This window comes from Cydia pomonella, chromosome 2 (genome assembly GCF_033807575.1).
Source record: "Cydia pomonella isolate Wapato2018A chromosome 2, ilCydPomo1, whole genome shotgun sequence".
Lineage (NCBI taxonomy): Eukaryota > Metazoa > Arthropoda > Insecta > Lepidoptera > Tortricidae > Cydia > Cydia pomonella.
This window is the reverse complement of record NC_084704.1, coordinates 36,792,184-36,811,338: the sequence shown is the minus strand read 5'-3', so window position 1 is coordinate 36,811,338 and position 19,155 is coordinate 36,792,184. Positions and strand designations below refer to the sequence as shown.

At 38.8% G+C, this 19,155-nt stretch overlaps 2 protein-coding genes across 3 annotated transcripts in view; one reads left to right on the top strand and one right to left on the bottom strand.

Moving 5' to 3' along the window:
* The window catches only part of LOC133515500 (A-kinase anchor protein 200-like), a 49,027-nt gene extending 38,787 nt beyond the window's left edge, over positions 1 to 10,240 (bottom strand). The window contains exons 1-2 of one of the 2 annotated variants that reach the window (XM_061848045.1): positions 10,085 to 10,240; positions 252 to 447 (exon numbers count right to left, since the gene is read on the bottom strand). In XM_061848045.1, the coding sequence (XP_061704029.1) occupies positions 252 to 434 (183 nt within the window). In that variant the 5' untranslated portion in view covers positions 435 to 447; positions 10,085 to 10,240. Of the gene's footprint in view, positions 1 to 251; positions 448 to 3,842; positions 3,973 to 10,084 lie in introns of those variants that run through there. The other variant, XM_061848046.1, reaches the window with a different exon arrangement.
* A 599-nt stretch (positions 10,241 to 10,839) lies between these two features.
* LOC133515499 (transcription factor AP-4) lies at positions 10,840 to 18,928 on the top strand. The gene is made up of 4 exons (XM_061848044.1): positions 10,840 to 11,252; positions 13,067 to 13,232; positions 13,352 to 17,390; positions 17,565 to 18,928. Exons 1-3 carry the CDS (start codon positions 11,164 to 11,166, stop codon positions 14,063 to 14,065), a joined length of 969 nt encoding a protein of 322 aa, XP_061704028.1. The 5' UTR covers positions 10,840 to 11,163; the 3' UTR covers positions 14,066 to 17,390; positions 17,565 to 18,928.
* Positions 18,929 to 19,155: the final 227 nt, after the last annotated feature.

Sequence of the window (19,155 nt, the reverse complement as noted above, 5' to 3'; positions counted from 1 at the left end):
TGCCTCATTGAACATTTCTGACATCCATCCACACTTTGACGTCACTCTTAACCGGTACATTGCTAGTTATGTCCACGGACCGCTTTCTTGCTTTCCGATGGTGTGCAGTACTCACTGAGATCTCGAGCGGGGCCTGTATGTGCGGGACGCCGTTGAACTGCGGCTTGATATCGGCGTCGGCGAACGGTTACATGCGCCCGCCGCCGCCACCTCGCCGACCATTGTCGGTTACAGGATGGTGTGCTACTCACTGAGATCTCGAGCGGGGGCTGTATGTGCGCGTCGCCGTTGAGCTGCGGCTTGATATCGGCGTCGGCGTCGGCGAGCTGCTCGACGCGGCCCTCGCCGCCGGCGCCCGCCGCCGCAACTTCACCGGCGTTTTCGGCTTCCTTGCCGCTTATGTCCACCGACCGCTTACTCTGCTTTGCTCCCATGTTGACTTCTGTCCTGTTGGGATAATTATACATTGAGTAACGAAGCGTTCTATAATGATTCCTATCTACAAACTAACCACGACAGTCTTAGCCCTGTTGAAATTTCGCATCGATTGCAACTAGGGTCAATTTCATCAGTTTATTATAAATAAGAACTTGCAAACGACATAAAAAGTGAATTATTTACAATTCACTTATTAACGTGCCATAGACCTGAATAGTGGATTTAAGCCATCAGCTACGTAAGGTATTTTTATCATAGGCAATGAAAACAAACAGGAGTAATTATTATATTATATGTATAATTAGTGCACAAAGCAATTTATCAATGTGAGAAATTGTCACGTCTATTATAATGTGAAAATAACTTTCACGGCAAGCGCAGTTTGTACACCATAGTAGCAAGCCAAATGCCCGACACGATATATCTTCAGAGACATCACATGCGCGTTGTTGACACTTAACTCTTAATTCGTTTAATGTATTCTAATAAGCTTGACACTACTCTATGGCAGGAGTTCCAAAACTGCGCCGCGGCGTCCTGTTGCACCGCAGACAGTAAAGATGAGCACCGTGAGGCAATCCTCCTCACCAGTATCTGTCTATTCCGAAAAGCCTAACTAAGTTAGATCCGAGATTAAATTTTAAACAAGTACTGAAAAAGATTGGGAACCACTGCTTTATGCTATGACTATAACATCTGCCACTACAATATTTAACGTTGATCACTTCGTTGTGTATGCGTAGTGTAACCCGCCCAAAGAGCCTGTTACATCTTCCTGAATTTAGTACTAGTTCTTAGGTAACAATCTATAAGCATGTGGATTATGCTAAGTGGTCTGTTTGTAAAACTTGTATTTTTTTTTATTATAAACAGTTTATAATATTTTTTTTACTGACAAGAGGGACGCTGCAATACGTGAGACACGATGGAAATACGTCCAGCTCATCGTCATCAGTTACTAAATAGGATTGTTTCCATCTACAAATCTTAGGGCAGAATTGTATCCTAATAAATTCTTTTGGATAATAAGAACATGTTAAACTACTTTTAGGGGACCTGTAATGACCATATTTTTGTAAATATTGAATTTAAAATATCATTTGGCACACGTCACGTGACCAAACTAGAAACGTCATTGAAGATTCTGATGACGTCACAACTCTCGGATTGACACTGTTGACAGTTAGGCAATAAACAACTAATGACAAATGTCAGTTGACAGTTCGTATCTTCTACGTGCGTATGTAGTTATGTGTCAAACCGTAAACTGTGACGTCACACAATTATCAAAGAGCGTTTTGGGCGCGAAAGCATCTGTCAAAATATATTTTGTTAATTTAACATATTTAAAGCCGTTTTTAGTATAAAAGTTGAATTTTAGGGCAATTTTTAGTTAATATAGAATGTAATACGAGCGTTTCAAAAAATTGGAAACAACCCTATTCAGGAAGATAGAAAAGCTTTAAAGGCTGCTACACACCTTGCGACAAATCTCATGTGATTTTAGATAATTTTACGACTAAGGCGGAACGAATGGGGTTAGCAATTGTCAGTTTTTATAATAGGTTTAGGCATAGGGTTTACCTGTCTCTAGTTATATTATATGAGTTTTGTCTTAAAGTCTAGCATCATAAAAAAAAACAAGAATTAGGTACAATTCGTAGAACTGACAGGTAAAACCTATGCTGGCGCCATATGTAAAATACTTCAACCGGCCAACCCAATCGATCGCATGCGATTATCGGTGAGGTTTGTAAAGGCCCTTAAGCTGACAACAATGCGTGGTTTCCCATTGACATTTGGTGTTTCTATAAATAGGCGAGCCAGGTACGAGACGTTTTGGAATAAACATTCAGTGGGTCACGGTGTTGGGCCGCGCTGCGAACGGAAATAGTCAATGCAGTTAACATTGCATCGGTTATTTCGGGACACGTTCACAATAGCTCTATTGAGTTAAATTTATGTCGTGTTAAATATTTTAATGTTTGTAACACATGAGAAAAAAAGGTTTTACTTATTTAGCGCTTTGAACTGTTCTTGAATTAGATGTAACGTGTATCAATGCTTTTTAAGTTTTTACCCGCTGAAGGAGTGAAGTTTTTTTTTTAAAGACCTGTCAATTTTGAATGTGAGGTGGCGTTCGCTTTATTATGTTTGCATTAGCTAAGTTTAGCTATTATTTAAAGTATTGGATTGCTAATTAACAAATAAATTAACTGCCAGATAAAACTTCCTGCAAAACTTAGTACTTTATCTACCAGTTAACATTATTTAAAGATTGTGAAACGCCAACGATGACTATTCGTCAGATAAGTAGCAAGTAGCTTATTCAGGACTTTACTTGGACATATTGAAACAGGCCCTTAGTCATTTATACTATATATATTATTTTATTTACAGTACAGATACAATTTTACTTATTTTTAGGGTTCCGTAGTCAACTAGGAACCCTTATAGTTTCGCCATGTCCGTCTGTCTGTCTGTCTGTCTGTCTGTCTGTCCGAGGCTTTGCTCCGTGGTCGTTAGTGCTAGAAAGCTGAAATTCGGCATGGATATATAAATCAATAAAGCCGACAAAGTCGTACAATAAAATCTAAAAATTTAATTTTTTTGAGGGTACCTCCCCTACACGTAAAGTGGGGGTGAATTTTTTTTTTGCTTCAACCCTACAGTGTGGGGTATCGTTGGAAAGGTCTTTCAAAACTAATAGGGGTCTTGAACAAACATTTTTTGATAAAGTGAATATATTCGGAGATAAGCGCTCCGAAAGAAAAAAAAATTGTGTCCCCCCCCCCCTCTAACTTTTGAACCATAGGTCCAAAAATTATGAAAAAAATCGTGGAAGTAGAGCTTAAGAAAGACATTAAATGAAAACTATAGCGGACATGCTCAGTTTAGCTGTTTTTGAGTTATCGCAAAAAGTTCCCCCTTCATAGTAAAAAGACTTACTTTACCTAATTAGGTACTGATTGTGCAAATTTGCCTATTTGTTTAACTCGCGTGAAAGGTACCGTTTCATCCCTTGGTTAACAATTTACTATACTTTAAGCTCCAGTTTAGCTTATTGTGACGGAAGAGTAACTACGGAACCCTACACTGAGCGTGGCCCGTCATGCTCTTGGCCGGTTTATTTAATTTATTTACTTTTTATAAAGATAGAGGGTGTAGACAGGGATCGGAAACCGGTATTTTTTGTATGGGAACGAAAACATAACCGGGTCCTATACCTATTTGGAGTATAAAATAAACCGAAATATATGTTTATTTCAAAGTTTTCCAAAAAACCGGTTCCGATCCCTGGGTGTAGAACATATGACAAAACTATTTAAATAACAACTGACACAATAGCTGTGAAATAACGGCAGATAAAAATACCAAAAGAAAATATGCATGTCGAATAATACCTTATATCGCGATGACTCACAACTTGAATACCGTATACACACACTGATAGTCACTCACACACGGACACTATTTCAAAACATGCGGTCGATTCGACTAAGCCGGCGGCTTGCTCGGCGTTAAAATTGAAACTAAGAGTCGCGAAGGGAGCACGTTGTTTCTCAGTTCAGTTATTGTATACATTGTTCATTACGGACCGAATTCCTGACGCATCGTGTTTATCATTCATTAGTTTACTCAAAACAGAAATAGCCCCCTCATTAGTCACGTAGGGCTCTGCCCTTATCGTGCTGCGAAATAAGAAATGCATTCTGTAAACAAACAATGAGCGCTTTTTTTTCTTGATTTACAATTTTACACTGTCTTTGTTGTTGGTGAGTAGACAAGTATTTCGAGTAGTCGATCTAATATTCTGTGTCTTACATCCTAGGGGGCTATCTAAAATGAAAAACGTTGATAGAAAACGCCAATTGAATTTAAATAGTGGAGAAAAAGTCGAGTGACTTTTCGTAGCTAATATCATCCCGATATTTTTTTTAGTTAGGCGTTTGTCGATCTTGTCATCGATTGTCATCTTGACTAGGCCCCCAGATAACTTAAGTTTAAATTTAGAAGCTGAAGCAAAATATGTGTCGTCATTAGGTATTCATTGGTTTCAGTAGACATTTGAGTTAAGAAGATGGGTAATTTAGCAGGGTAACCACAGTCAGACCTAGATAAGTTGACAGCGTTTTTGATAGCCCAGCAGTGGCAGCATGGTTCCATTTTTATCATATGTCACTATGCCTGTCACATTCGCACTTACATACTTGTTAGAACGTGACAGGTATGGTGACAAATGACAAAGAGCCGACCATCTTAGGCCTACTGATGGTGCAAGTGTCAAGTGAACGTCATAATATCATAGAAGTTTGACGTTTAAAATAACACTTGCACTGTCTGGGCTATCAAAATCGCTGCCAACTTATCTTCGTTTGACTATACTACATTTTCTGGTTTTTACGCGCTTCTCTACTCTACGTCCATAAATTCTAAAAGGCCCCTGTCACTAAACAGTTAATTTACTAGATTTAGTTTTATCTCTCGGAATATTTTGCATTCAGAAGCACAATTGCAATATTACTTTAACTAAATTAAATTTTCGACATACCTAATGTTTAAAAACTGTTTAGATTTTTTCGTCTACAGGCACTACTTAAAAACGTATTCACTAAACAGACCATTGTACACGGTTTAATCTGATTGCCCATTTCGCTACTTCTCAACGACCGTATAAAATCTACCAAGTACATATCCCTGCCTAAACTTAGTTGAAGACAAAAAAACTTCTAAACGCACGATCAACGGCTAACAGCATACACAAGTACTCAACGTATCTAAGGCTATAATTATTATGATTATAATTGCGTATTCATAACAATCCGACGTTACTGGCACGTCTACGCCCGAGCCAAGTTCGAAATTCGAAAATGGTCCACGCATCGAGGTGATTGACCCGTTTCGTGCCCCACTACTACGTTAGTTTTTTCGAAGCAGTCAACCTGAACTTATTGTCGTTGGTGCCACAATGGGAGGCACTTAGCTGGGCCCGATTTAAATAAGATCCGCCGTGGCGACTGCGGTGACCTTGACTCCCGCTGGTGTTCAAGGTTAACCGGTGAGGAGGAACGTGCTGTATAAATTTAAGAGACCGTGTATGTACTTATTTGTCGGGCGAGAATGATCAGATATGCGTTCTGTTCTACTTACATTGTCAGAATTACATAGAGTATATTATTCTGTAAACAAGCCATTCTATCGTCAAATTATAAAGGAGTAGAACCAATACAATAAAATGTAACTTTAATTCATCAAATGCATAGCTACCTAGGTATTGCCAGCAAATACTATTCGCTTAGCACCTTTGCACTCACTTTTCTCTGCAGCTGAGTACAATCAGCAAAAATATTAATTTAGCACTCTTGCATACTTATTTGTATGCAAAGGTGCTAAGCTAATAGATTTTCTGACTGTGCCTCGCGATTCACACCAACGAACGTCCGTTTATGTACCTACTTCTGAATATTCTTGTACAAAATGCGGCAAGTGACTTGCGAGGTAGATTAAACCTACAAGGATCTAATCCAGTTCTAATATAAAAGCTTAGTTCAATGGTAGGGACCTAGTGTTAGTAGGAAACTAGAAACATAAGGTAAAAGTTCAAATTTTAAGCACTACTCGTTTTTACGAGGCTCAGAGGGCCTACCGCGAAAAGCGAAATTCGCAAATTGCGGAGGTCTTTCTCTTTTACTCTCACTAAGACGTAATTAGAGTGACAGAAAAATGCCACCAAATGACGAATTTCGATTTTCGCGGTAGGCCCTCTGGGCTAAAAAAAACTTCCGTGTGTTATAAAGTCCCGAGTCGAGTTCTACATATTCTTATTCAAGCGCATATTGACAGGTTTTATATAAATAGTAAAGAAAATAGGCATTATGATATTGTATGATTTGTGTACACATCAATTTTACATGAAGCCAATTGCATTTTGATTTTTTTTTTAATTAATTGAGAGTTATTTGTAAAAGACTCAAGTTTCTTAAGGACTCGAGTTTCGACTTAACGAGCCTGAAAAACGGAGTAGAGTCTTAAAACAGAGGACTCAAAGGATTCGAGTCTTAACACTACACACCACTTGGTATCTACATAAGTTATCTTAATTAGCCCGCTAAGTTAAGCCTAGGCTTAATTTAGCAGGCTAAGTACCTAGGTTCAGACATAGACAACAGTTGGACATGCCAGTACTGGGTAATGTAAGTGGAAAATCGATAGTGTCCAGTTGCGGAATGAAACCGCAAGTAACACTGCACCCGGCATGGGGAAACGACATCAGTTTAAACACATATAGGTTTAACTAACTACCGCAGTTACCAGGGTTGCCAACCTTGCTATAATTATCAGTCAAAAGATTTAATTTGTGACACATTCCGTACTTTGTCACAGTGACAAACATGAAAATCGCTAGGTAGAAACCTCATACTATGACATTGGGCGACTTGGACAGCTATGCGTACTAATAAGTCCATATTGGAAGAGCTACGCATAAAACGCCGGTTGGCAACGATATGCGAGGACCTGACTCTCATATACTTCGGACATAACTCACGCCGCTCCCCGGATAGCCTAGAGAGAGTTATTATGACGGGCAGAGTTGAAGGCACTAGACCTCAGGGCCCTCCCCCTACTAGATGGTGTGCTCAAATCACTGCACCTATGCAATTAAAACTGCACGAGACCATGCGCTTGGCGAGGAATAGAAGCCTATGGAGGAACCTGGTCTTCAACGACACCTAGATAGGTGCTAGGTACTCATGTCAAGCTTAGACAAGCCAGTCAGTCAGTCTTAGCGTTACTAGACAAGCAAAGTTGCGATGACATGTCCAGAATATTGCTCAAGAATCAGGAAGAAAGTTCAATACAGAGTTCATGTGACTAAAGGATTGGTGGACAATTGGACTTATTCAACGTGACCGTATTACCTATTCGGGTTATACAACATAGTTGAAATTGCCCCCCTCGGCGACGCCATGAAGGGATAGGAAAAAGCGTGACAAGGGGGGAGGGGGTCCAAGAACTCGAAAATTTGTATTACTGTTAATTTATGGATGACGACTATTCCCAAAACAAGGGGATAAAGAGGCTATGCCCCTTATTCATAAACGTCTACTAAAGTTGACAAGCCGCTAATAATCGTTTGTCCCTTTCCATCATACCAATACGTCGGAAAGGGACAAACGATTATTAGCGGCTTGTCAACTTTAGTAAACGTTTATGAATAAGGGGGTATATCTGCAATAATAAGTTTCCTTTAACAGTAAGAAAGCGTAAGTTCTTTCTGTCACCCTCCCATTTTACAGCAACTTAATCGTAGCCAGCAATAAAATCGTTATTGGATCACAATGGGTGATTCAATAGGTCTTTTGATCAATCATTGCTACCACACGCTACAAGCTATTGCGGTATTAGTCATTCACTTCTACGAACAGTTAGTGCAAGAGTACTATAACATTATTTGCATCCACCTACGGCACCTAGGTACAAAGATAGGGTAAATGGCCATAAGACATGCATTCGTCAACGCACAAAAGTTACCGACATCGCCAAAAGAATTGCGCAGCTGAAGTGGGAATGGGCCGGCCATATATGTCGCAGGGATGATGACCGATGGGGCCAGCGAATACTGTTCTGGAGACATCGACTGGGAAGCAGAGGTGACGGAAAACCACGAGCCAGATGGTCGGACGATATCAGAAAGACGGCAGGGCCGACCAGGCATAGAACCGCCGCGTACAGAACAGCATGGAAATCCATGAAAGAGGCATATGTTCAGCAGTGGACGCAAATATGCTGGGAAGAAGAAGAGATGGCCATACGGGCGAGGTGGTTCATCGAAATATTTCATGATTCTGATGTTTAGACTTCACGCTTTACGTGATGCTTGGTAGCAAGGATGTCACAAAAAATTTGGAGAAAAAAATGTAAAGTACGTAGAATCCTTGTTCATTGTTTTTGACTAGTAAAAATATTTATTAGAAGGTTCATATTTTTACGTGATGGTGATGCTAAGTATAACAGTATACGGTTATACTTAGTTACGGCCTACAGCGAAAATCGAAATCAGGTTATCTGCCTCTTTATCACTCTTGCATATTCGCGCGGAAGAAACAAATAGACGAACGAACGAAATAAATGTTTTGGGACAATCTTTCACCGATCGACTTAGCCCCAAACTAAGCAAATCTTGTATTTCTGATCAGAGGGCCTAACGCGAACTGTTTTTTCGCCTGGTATAGTCAGCATCAACAGTAGCAGATGAAACAACGCGACAAAAGTATCTGCCACCCTGGAATCCTTTCCCAAATAGAGATATGTCTCTACAGTTCGCGTTCAAGTATGTGCTACGCTACAGTCGAATTGTTCTACATATTGTGACATATCTAGTTAAGGGTGATATTAGTATTCCACCTGTCTATGTGCATTAAGTTGTTCGAGAATGGTACATAGTCTGATCCGCTACCTTTAATGCAGACTGTACAAGGCGACGATACAGTTCGGGGTAGGCCCTGTCAGAATAACGATCGTCCTGTTAAGTCTTGATAAAAAAAAATGTTCTTGCATACTTATGCAAGAACAATTTTTTTCTACTTAGATATTGAGGGTGAAGTAGTTAACACGACTTTTGCGTTTATTCTCTATCGCATGTGCTCAAAAATTCTGTCGTACGTCCTAATCCCGGCCCCTATAGCATGTTAACGACGCCACTACGGCACCACATGTTCAAACTTTATTTGTAATTCAATGATGTAGGACATGTAGGTAATATGTGCGCGAATAAAGATATAACCCTACCCTAAATGTACGTACGTCTTTCTGAGAAACTTGATTTATTTGCTTATACACAATCGTTTTAATCTAGCTTTCCTAGTATTGTTACATTTGTTACCCTTATCAGCAGAAATTACTGAATTGTTTTGGAACGTACTTTCATTAGTAAATGGAAGAACACCTACAGAAGGACGACTACATGACATTGTTTTCTATTGGAATACATTCTCCGCGAGAATGAAGCCTTGGAAATGTATCAAGTTAGTTAAAATATGTAGGTATACAAAACTTATTTTCTATTATGACTATTTATCTTATTTCTTAGGGTATTTTAAGGCAAATAAGCTATAGAAAGCAAATAATGATTACTCATGGCACGAATGCATACAACACCCTTGTTTCACTTACTTGCATGTCGCCCTAATAACTGGTAGGGTGATTCATCGTGCGACAAAGAACGGATTTCCCAGAAACCAACATATTCAAGACATTACTATCAAGTATAATATCTAATAATTTAGAAACCAATAGTATTTACCAATATTACTTTACCTTTGTGCTGTTACCGAGCAGTTTTTAATCAACGGTTAAATCTGCCGTCACCACAGTTCTCATTTCTTTTGTCCTCGATTTGAATTACTAGTCGAGATGATAACAGTATGTTTATAAGTTATTTCATTTAATGAAAATCTCATATTTTATGATCAATACAGATCGCGTGACCATACGCAGTTTAGGGGACAGGATGATACAGAAAATTCAAATGTACTTTTACCGAACTCAAAATTAATTTACACAGCCGGCATTTTGCAGGAACGTTTGAATAATTTAACACTATAACTAAAACCATGACAAAGACTAGAATTCAAATTAAACTTACCACCTGGACTTTCAATCTTTTATTTTATTAACAAGGAATTTACACCACAATTTCAGAAATTTGTTAACATAAAGCACTCACAGACAGCCCGACACAATATGGCGGCAGGACGAAATCCCCACCTCCAGCAAATTCAAAATTGAAACTAATTTTTGATTGGTTGCTTTCACCAAGACGCTTCAAGGCTACCAACCACAAGTTCTTTTACCTATAGACAATTAAAAAACTCTATATTCATAAAAACTCTATATTCTCTCTGGATCTGATGGCGCTAAGTATTTGAAATTTCTACATTACTGTAGTAGTCTGTTAATTTTAACTACATTTCTGTATTTGAAGCAATTTTTAGTAATATATTAACATTCTTCATATTAATGTAAATTAAAATTCAGTAGTTCATATGAAGATGATAGAAAAAAGAACAGAATAGGTTCATTATTACATTATTATCATGTATATACTTTTTTTCAGAACCAAATGTTTAATATCATATATTTGAAACTAAACAAAGATAATGATTATAATAAAATAATAATGTAAAGTCGAGTGTTGGTTGAGTGTTGTTTCGAACAAGTCTTGCGATATGTTGTTACTTATTTTGTTAAACGCAATAAACGGAATTTGAAAGATTACTCTAATAATATTTTAAATATATAATCTATTTAAAAAGACTTAATACGAGTATATTATCAGATTAACCATAATTTATTTTATTTTTTACTCATCTTCATACGTTAATTTTTAAGCTGGCAACATTATACTAAAATTACAAATGGCGTGTGCATCGATGTCGCGTTGCCCTTGATTCTCCGATAATTACTGTTTTTAAAAAGTAGTTACTTCATACTTTCAAAAAAGCGACTTTATTAGATCTGTTCTAGTGCTAAAAGTGTTATAAACTGTGATTTGTGGAGTGTTTCAAATGGTGCCGTGAAATATTTGTGTAGCGTCACCTGACCGAGCTCATTGTCATTTCCCGCCATTGTGGACCCTCTGTAAAATTATTTCGACTTTCTTCTATTACCAAGTGCAGTGTTCATGAAGAATTCTTAAAAACATTTATCTAGCGAACTAAAGTGATGTCATTACACGGTAATGATGTCTGCTTGCTAGAAGTAGAAGACTACAACTTGTACGAAGAGGAGGCATCGAATCACGCTTTTGCCAGGTATGGAAGCCCGGCGTGGTCGCCGAATTGTTGTTTAAATAATCCTATATTGTTAAGCAAAGTGTACATTTTGCCATATTATACTGTGACTTGGCCCAAAAAAACATTTTCAAGTTTCGCATAGTAAGTTAGTGACCATATGACGCCTCCCGCCCGTGCCGTGCCGGTTGTAGTCAGCTGTTGGGCCGCCATGTTAGGTTGGTAAAATAGGCGTAGTATGTGCCCCTACCTAACTACTGCACTAACAACGTACTATCAAACACATGTACGATTAAGCGTAAAGTCATTCATGTTTTTGTATGAAATATTAAGATTCTTAAAATTGTTTAAAAAATATTGATCAACATTCTAGTGGTGTTGTTGTTGAGAGACTGGCCAACATGATACAATCTTAACATTATTTTTAGGTTGTAATCATGGCTTGGTGATATTCAGTTTAGTTCTACTGTGCTATCCTAAATCTAATTGATTCCTGCCTATTACCTTACTTTTTTTACTCAAACTATGACATGCATTTGATTTTTCATAACATTGTTGTCCACATTTGACCAATATTTGCAAAAATCTATTGTATTCAGCATTATTGACTGCAACTGACATCACTTTGATATCATTTTGTAAGCCTGTAAAAAATTATTACCTAAACCTTTGCAAATAGGCTCTAAATTTCTTATACATAACATGTTTTCAGTTTGCAGTAATATTACATAAAATAATCTATTTAATACATTTATTTATTATTTTTCTAACTTTTTTTATAGGTAAGCCCAAAGTTATTTTGACAGTAATGAAATGTAATAAAACTGCAATGGGCTCCCACAATTGGTAAAAGCAGGGAAAACAATATTATTACAAGTTCATAAAGATATGTACACAAGAAACTTCTGAAGTAGATAAAAGTATAATAGGCCCCAATTTATTCTGTGGCGAGTATGGCAGAGTCTGCCTTTGATCAACACAGCAATTTATACAGGTTGACAACTTAGTATAACATTACTTACACTAGCATACTCATTATTGGGTGGGTCCACACAGAGCGAGCATATGATTCCTCACGCACAAACTGGCCAACTGGCCAGACCCGCCTATTGGTTATCAAAAAACTAAGCAGCTACATACACTATATCCAAGGCAAAATTCCTAAGAATCTATATCTTCCAATTCAACAGCTTAAAAAAATACAGTATAAACTATATAGTGACATTCAAGGGACCAGACTTTTTTGACGCTGGAGAGCTTTCATTATATGAAAAGAAATTAATATTAAAGTAATCATAGCCAACAAATGTTGACGTAATAGGTTGTGAAGCGTTATATCAGGTGACATTATATGGAGTTTATACTGTATTTCTAAACTAGAAAGTAGTATTTGCATATATCACAAGATATCTATATCAAAGTCTTGAACTCATACCTGTAGCATCCTGTATTATTGTTTTAAATTCAATTGAAGACTATTTTTGTTTTATTACAGCCAATGCTTAACCAGCTGCTCTTCAAATTATAATCCTAATTATCATTGTATTAAGGACATTTAATGATATACTTAAACTCACCTTATTGTTGTAAAATGTCATTCTCAAGCAAAAGGTACCACATTGTCCCTTACCATAAGGAGGCTTTGACAGGTTATTCATATAAATTCAATTTTATGGTTTGATTGCCCATGAAATTAAAAAGTTGTCGAATTGTTCTGTTTTGAAAAACTGGTACTCTTTTCTTTCATTTGGAATGATAATAGATAGTTTTAGTTTGTAGATTATAGGTGTCAAATATGTTGTCTATTAGTAATCATAAACAAAATTTGGTTACAGAAGTGAAAAACATTCAGCATCAGGTGGTAGGACGATGGAGGCGGAAAAACGCATCCGACGGGAGATTGCAAACAGCAATGAACGCCGACGCATGCAGAGCATCAACGCAGGCTTTCAGGCTCTGCGGACCCTCCTGCCCAGGCATGAGGGAGAAAAACTCAGCAAGGTATGGTCCACTTAGATAGTAGTATGTATTTTATTGGAACTGTTAAGTTAAATTTATTAAATGGTATTTTTCTTTAAAATTATGGATCGGTACTAGTGAAATGTTTTTTGTATTTGTAGGCCGCCATTTTACAACAAACCGCAGAGTATATCTACTCACTGGAGCAGGAGAAGACCAGACTTCTGTCCCAAAACTGTCAGCTGAAGAGACTACTGAACCAACACGAGGGCGGCGAGATCCCTCTCAAGAAGAGAAAAAGCGAAATAATCTCCCACATGGCGCCCACCACGATCATCCCCGACTCCACCGACGACGCCGTCGCGAACTCGCGGTCGCCGGAGCCCGTCGCCGTCATCAGCATCGGCTGCGTGAAGAAGGACGGCGAGGGCGCCGAGCTGCGCGTGCAGCTGGAGCGCGAGCGGCGGCTGCGGCGCCTGCTGGAGGAGCGCCTGCACGCGGCGGAGGCGCGCCCGTACCCCGAGCCGGCGGCGGCGGGCGCCGACTGCAAGCTGGAGGCGGAGGAGGCGGAGGCGCCGCCGCCGCCGCCGCCGGCCGAGGCGGGCGCGCCGCTGCTGGAGGCGGCCATCAAGGCGGAGCCGCGCGTGGAGGTGGAGGTGCTGCCGGACGCGGCGCCCGAGGCGGCGCGCCTGTACCTGGCCAGCACGTCGCGCCAGAACCTGGAGACCATCGTGGAGGCCATCCGCCACCTGGAGGGCGACCACCTGTTCGGCGAGGCGGCCGACGCGCCGCTGGCGCTCACCAAGAAGCCGGCGGCCGTGGCGCCGGCGGCGGCGCCGCCCAGACCCGGAGTCATCGTGGTGAAGCACTCGTGATCGCGCTGAGCGCGGCCGAGGGCGACTATTTTCGCTTTTGCTCTTTGAGCGTCCGTGACCCTCCTCGAATGTAGTTTTAAAATATTAGTTGTTTAGTTGTCTTTTCCAAAGTGACGAATCGATAAGTCTGCGTCTTGTTTTTTTTTACGCGTCGGGAATCGATCCGCGAGCGTCGGGGCCGGGAGCGAACGTTGGCGCTGTGCTTAGTTTAGTCTCAAATGTAATTATTTTAATGCTAAATTTAATGTTATTTTGTTACTCCGGCTTAATCTAATTTATGACGATAGATCGAGGGATTGACTGATTCGGTTAAGGTATTGGAAGGATGACCGCCGCGACGGTTCTAGTGAGGTGAGATAGGTAACGGGGTGGATGATGTTATGTAGGCTTTGTGATAATTTTAAAATGACTACCTGAAGAGTTTGGTTCGATAGAAAACTACCACCGCGAAAGCAATAACGCTGAGTAATCGATGATGGTGTTACTGAGAGGTTGTTCGAAATGATACAGCAATATTTTGCATTCTTAATATTTTACAAGCATTTTTAGCAATATAAGATAACCTACTATAATGTATCACATTTGACTCTCTGTAGCTAAGAGCGGCGTCTTGCCGCATTTTGTACTAATATAGTATTATCAATATCAATTCATCATATAATATTCTAAGATATGTTTTATATAATACATGTTTCCTTAAATCTGATGTGACGTGATTATGATTGACTTCTAAATTATGAATATGTATTGTGTATATTGAAAATAGTAATCGACTTAGTCTTTACCGACTTAGCCAAAATTGTATATCCAGTGTCTCATTTTTTATGCTTTTACAATCTCCCAGTGCTCGGTTCGCCCTCGAAATTATAGCCATTACTTACCAATGAAGACAGTTGTCCATAAATAAAGTATAGATAATATTGTTAGTATCCGAAATTAGAGCATTCCATGTAGTTTCACACTTATCTAAGGTTCAATCTACATGTAAAAAATAGATTGGAGAATGAGTTACTATTGTATTAAAATATTAGTGTAATTCGGTAAATCCAATTAAAATAAACGATCATGGGCACTTGTAAAGTAAATTGACCTGCTTCGTGGACGGCCGCCATGCTGCGCCGGCGCAGCCTGCTAATGCTCGGCAAGTGGCATCTCAACGGAACCATTTTGCATGGCCATTGTTATGTTTTTAGCTGAATTATAGGTAGTCAATAAATTGAAGTCAAGACGAAAGGTCGATTTCTATAGTTAAATAGATAACTAAGCCCAATTGGGCTTGGAAATCTCGCTCGTGTTAAAAAATGTAACAGGAATTGGCGATAAGCAGGCACTCCAACAATTGATGATCTAATCATGTATTAAACATTAGTGTATATCTTCTGTTACTATTTGTACTCTTATTGAGCGTAGTGCGGGCCCGGTGAGCTCGCGTTAGGTGATCATAGACTATTATCGTTTGCTTCAGTGTGCTGACATTTCGTTAGACGTAACTTACAGTGCTTTAGGTTAACGCGTTCCCTTGTAAGTTCTTAGAATGTATGTTATTTTAGTTCGACTCAGCAACAGAGTGGATCCGCGTCGTTTCGACAGTGTCGAGATCCTCCAGGGTCGTATTTTTTTTTAAGACTGATCACTTCATTATTATGTTCTGTAATTTGTGCCACCATATTGGTAGTGAGCCGTGTTTGTGTGAGTGTGTAACGAATGTGCAGCTCGTGTGCATGCGAGGAACCCGGCGGCGTCGTAGATCTTGTACTTCAATTTTTTTGTGTAAGTGATAATTAGTTAAGTGAATACGCGCCGAAATTTTGTAAACGCCTTAATTTAATAAGATCTTTACCCTGCCGGGTTTCAAATGCGCGCGTGACCCGAGCAAGTAGCTGTTAAATTGTGTCCGATATTGACATGAATCGTAACTGCAGCTTGCGAAGAAGCGGTGTATAAATAAGTATACAACAATGTGTATATCATGAAGTAACAAAGTATGCCGTTTTACTTTATACGTTACTCGTTTCTCTCAGCTGTTAGGAGCGGTAAACGATCTTCCTTATTGCAATCTCACTGCAGCCGGCATGGGGTTGCACGGGGAGGACCTCAGGTGTATGTTCTTGCTCTGTTTCTGAGTCCGTAGTTGTAAGATTTGTCTGCCTACCGCCTTTACATGTCAGTATAGGATAAAACATAACTTGTAACATAACGGACTCTGTTATACTATTACTATTAGCGTAGTCAAAATAGTAGTAAGAGATTTTAAGTCAAAGAAACAAGTTGAATTGTTTAAATGTGTTATTATTTATGTCTTAAAGTATTAAAATGGTTATTTCTTATTAATTAGTTGATAAATGATATTTGTCTGTATATTCACTCATGCTTGTTTGTCACAGATCTGAAACCAATAAAACACGAGACACTTTCAGTTATATTTAAGGAGAAGTTTTGTTTGTGGTGTCAAGTGATTAAAATTCATGTATATGTATATTATTTTATGAGACAAGTGGTTAAGTGAAGACTGATAGTAATTTGATAATTAACAGACCCTGTAATATGGTGTTATGACGAAATACAACGTTATGTAACATAAATATAAACCAGTAAAGTTAGCCAATATCTGTTTACATAGCTGTAGTTCTGCTGAAAGTTACTGAAGCTTTTTTTGTATTTAAAATATGTTTTGTCTAGTGTTGTGATGTTGTCAGAAACGTTCTCCATTTCATATGGGAAATATTCTCAGCTAGAAATTTAATCCGTGTGTACTGAAAGGTTGCTTACGCGCTGCCGCTAGAGTCGCAAGGGTCCATAAGCTACGATATCCGCTTATCATCAGGCGAACCGTAAGCTAAGTTAGTGTTGGTGGGAACTCGAGTCTTTTGAGTCTGACTTTGAAGAACTCGACTCGTTTTTACGAAACTCGGCGCTTAAAAATCTTCCGAGTCTTTTAAGTCCCGAGGCGAGTCATTTACTGAGTCTTTTTTAAGTGAGCCTCCGAATAAAGACTGTCAACAATTTCATAGGCTTAACCTAAATAAAAGTAAAGAAATTATGCGTTATTGTATTATTTGTGTGCTATTACTTAAAGACGACGCATTCCAAAATTTGCAAACAAAAAATTGAGAGTTTTCTGCAAAGGACTCAAGTCCCTACAAAAGTCTCGAGTCTCTAACAAGTTGAAAAGAACTCCAGTTTAGACTTAATATGCGAGTCTGAAAATCTGAGTCGAGTTTCAAAGCAAAGGACTCTTAGTCTTAACCTACACTAAGCTAGGTTGCCATAGCGGTATAATAAAAAAAACGGAAAATGTTCTTTAGAACGTTATAACACTAGTTAGGTTCAGTGGCGGATTTGCCCTAAGGCCAAGTAGGCCCGGGCCTAGGGCGGCAAGACATTAGGGGCGGCAGCAAGGCGGCAGTCTATATGATGGGTGCTGAGAAAGGGACTGCTACTAGTTACTACCAGGCCTGGGGCCTAGGGCGGCCAACACTGCAAATCCGCCACTGGTTAGGTTGCTTTCTGCAAAACTACAGACGTTCACATTATCTGTGCATGACCCATATTTAGATACTTATATCTAGTCTAAGGTAGGTTCATAGTTTTAAGATCACATTTTCCAGTTAAGTGAAGCAATGAAGGTAGTGTTGACCACTCATGCCTGTCACTGGTGGATGGTGCCCTGTTTTATTGGTTTTACGACTTATTCGTTGTGAATATTTCCATTTTCTACACTCTATCGTATTCTGATTATAATATGTACTAGTTTTATATGGAGGTTAGTAACCGTAGCTCTATTTACTGAAATATAGGCGTTCATAATCATAGGGTCGGTGGAACACACAAATTAGTTAAGTTAGTTGCCGGCATAATTTGTTCTCTGCCGTATAATACGCAGGAAGCTATACGAAATTAGCTTTGTACCATCAAAAAATGCATTTATTGATAGTAAGTTTATTTTGTTTCAATATCTAGGTTAGATTTGTTTTCGTCTAGCTTAGATTCAAATTTTAGTCTACTGTTAGCGGCGGGGCATGATCGCAAATGATTCTCATCGATATTAACGCTATCCCTGCTATGTAATTTTCTCCAATAAACATACGTCAAAAAATAGTACCAATAATAAATTATTTTTCTCATAAATAGATCTTAGTTGGCTAGTTATTATGGGATACAGTGGTCGAAGCAGTCATTGGTCTCCGGTTGAAGCCATACGCTCGATAGTGGTACAACAGAAAGACATTTCATTTCCGTAGTGGCCATTTAATATATCAGACTAAAGGTGTTCAGAAATACCTGAACATGCACTTTAACGCCTTGATAATAGATTTGTTTAGATATTTCTGAACACCTTGGCCGCTGCGATATATCTGTACCCCTAGTGTAAATTTGATTGACATCATAACGTGACGAACGCGTTTGCGTTAAGTCTCATTTTGTATTATTGTTGTCAAAACGTCCCGCTTGGCGCGCTCTTTCTAAATCCAATACAAAATGAAACAACGCAAACGCGTACGTCACGTTTCGAAATCGAATTTATTTACACTAGGGGTACTGATGTTGACTACGTAGCGTATAGCGTCAACCTCGAGTCGTCAAGACTTAAGTTTTTGTGAGAATCAACGGCGATGTACAGATCCAGTAGCAATACTAGGTCAATTGTTTAAGAACGCAAACCCTCGCTAACATGCTCATGTTCCTATAGTAGGCGCATATTGCAACGTCTTTTATAATTCATTAATTAAGATGATGATAAAGTGTAGAAAATAATGCATGGGCGTTTCCTTTTTGATATGAAATCGATAAAATATATTTCCTCTGATTTTAATTGTACCACATTTGACCTATATTTACGAATATTTATAAAACATTGATAAACATGTGTTTTATTTGAAACCCTGGTTCGGTTTAAGTATAAGGTTGAAATTATTTGAGATTAACCTAATTTATAAAAATGATCATTTTATTCTAATTTTTTTATTTAAAAAAAATTACTTTGTACATATATATCAATGTTAAAAAATATCTAAGGACATGTTTCGATCTGATGTAGTTGTAAGGCTCATCTCTGATAATTTCCGCCATGAGAATATTTATTTGTGCAA

Coding starts and splice junctions, on each gene's coding strand:
- LOC133515499 (XM_061848044.1), top strand. CDS start 11,164: ATGTCATTACACGGTAATGATGTCTGCTTGCTAGAAGTAGAAGACTAC. Junction 11,253..13,066: donor TCGAATCACGCTTTTGCCAG/GTATGGAAGCCC, acceptor ATTTGGTTACAG/AAGTGAAAAACATTCAGCAT. Junction 13,233..13,351: donor AGGGAGAAAAACTCAGCAAG/GTATGGTCCACT, acceptor TTGTATTTGTAG/GCCGCCATTTTACAACAAAC.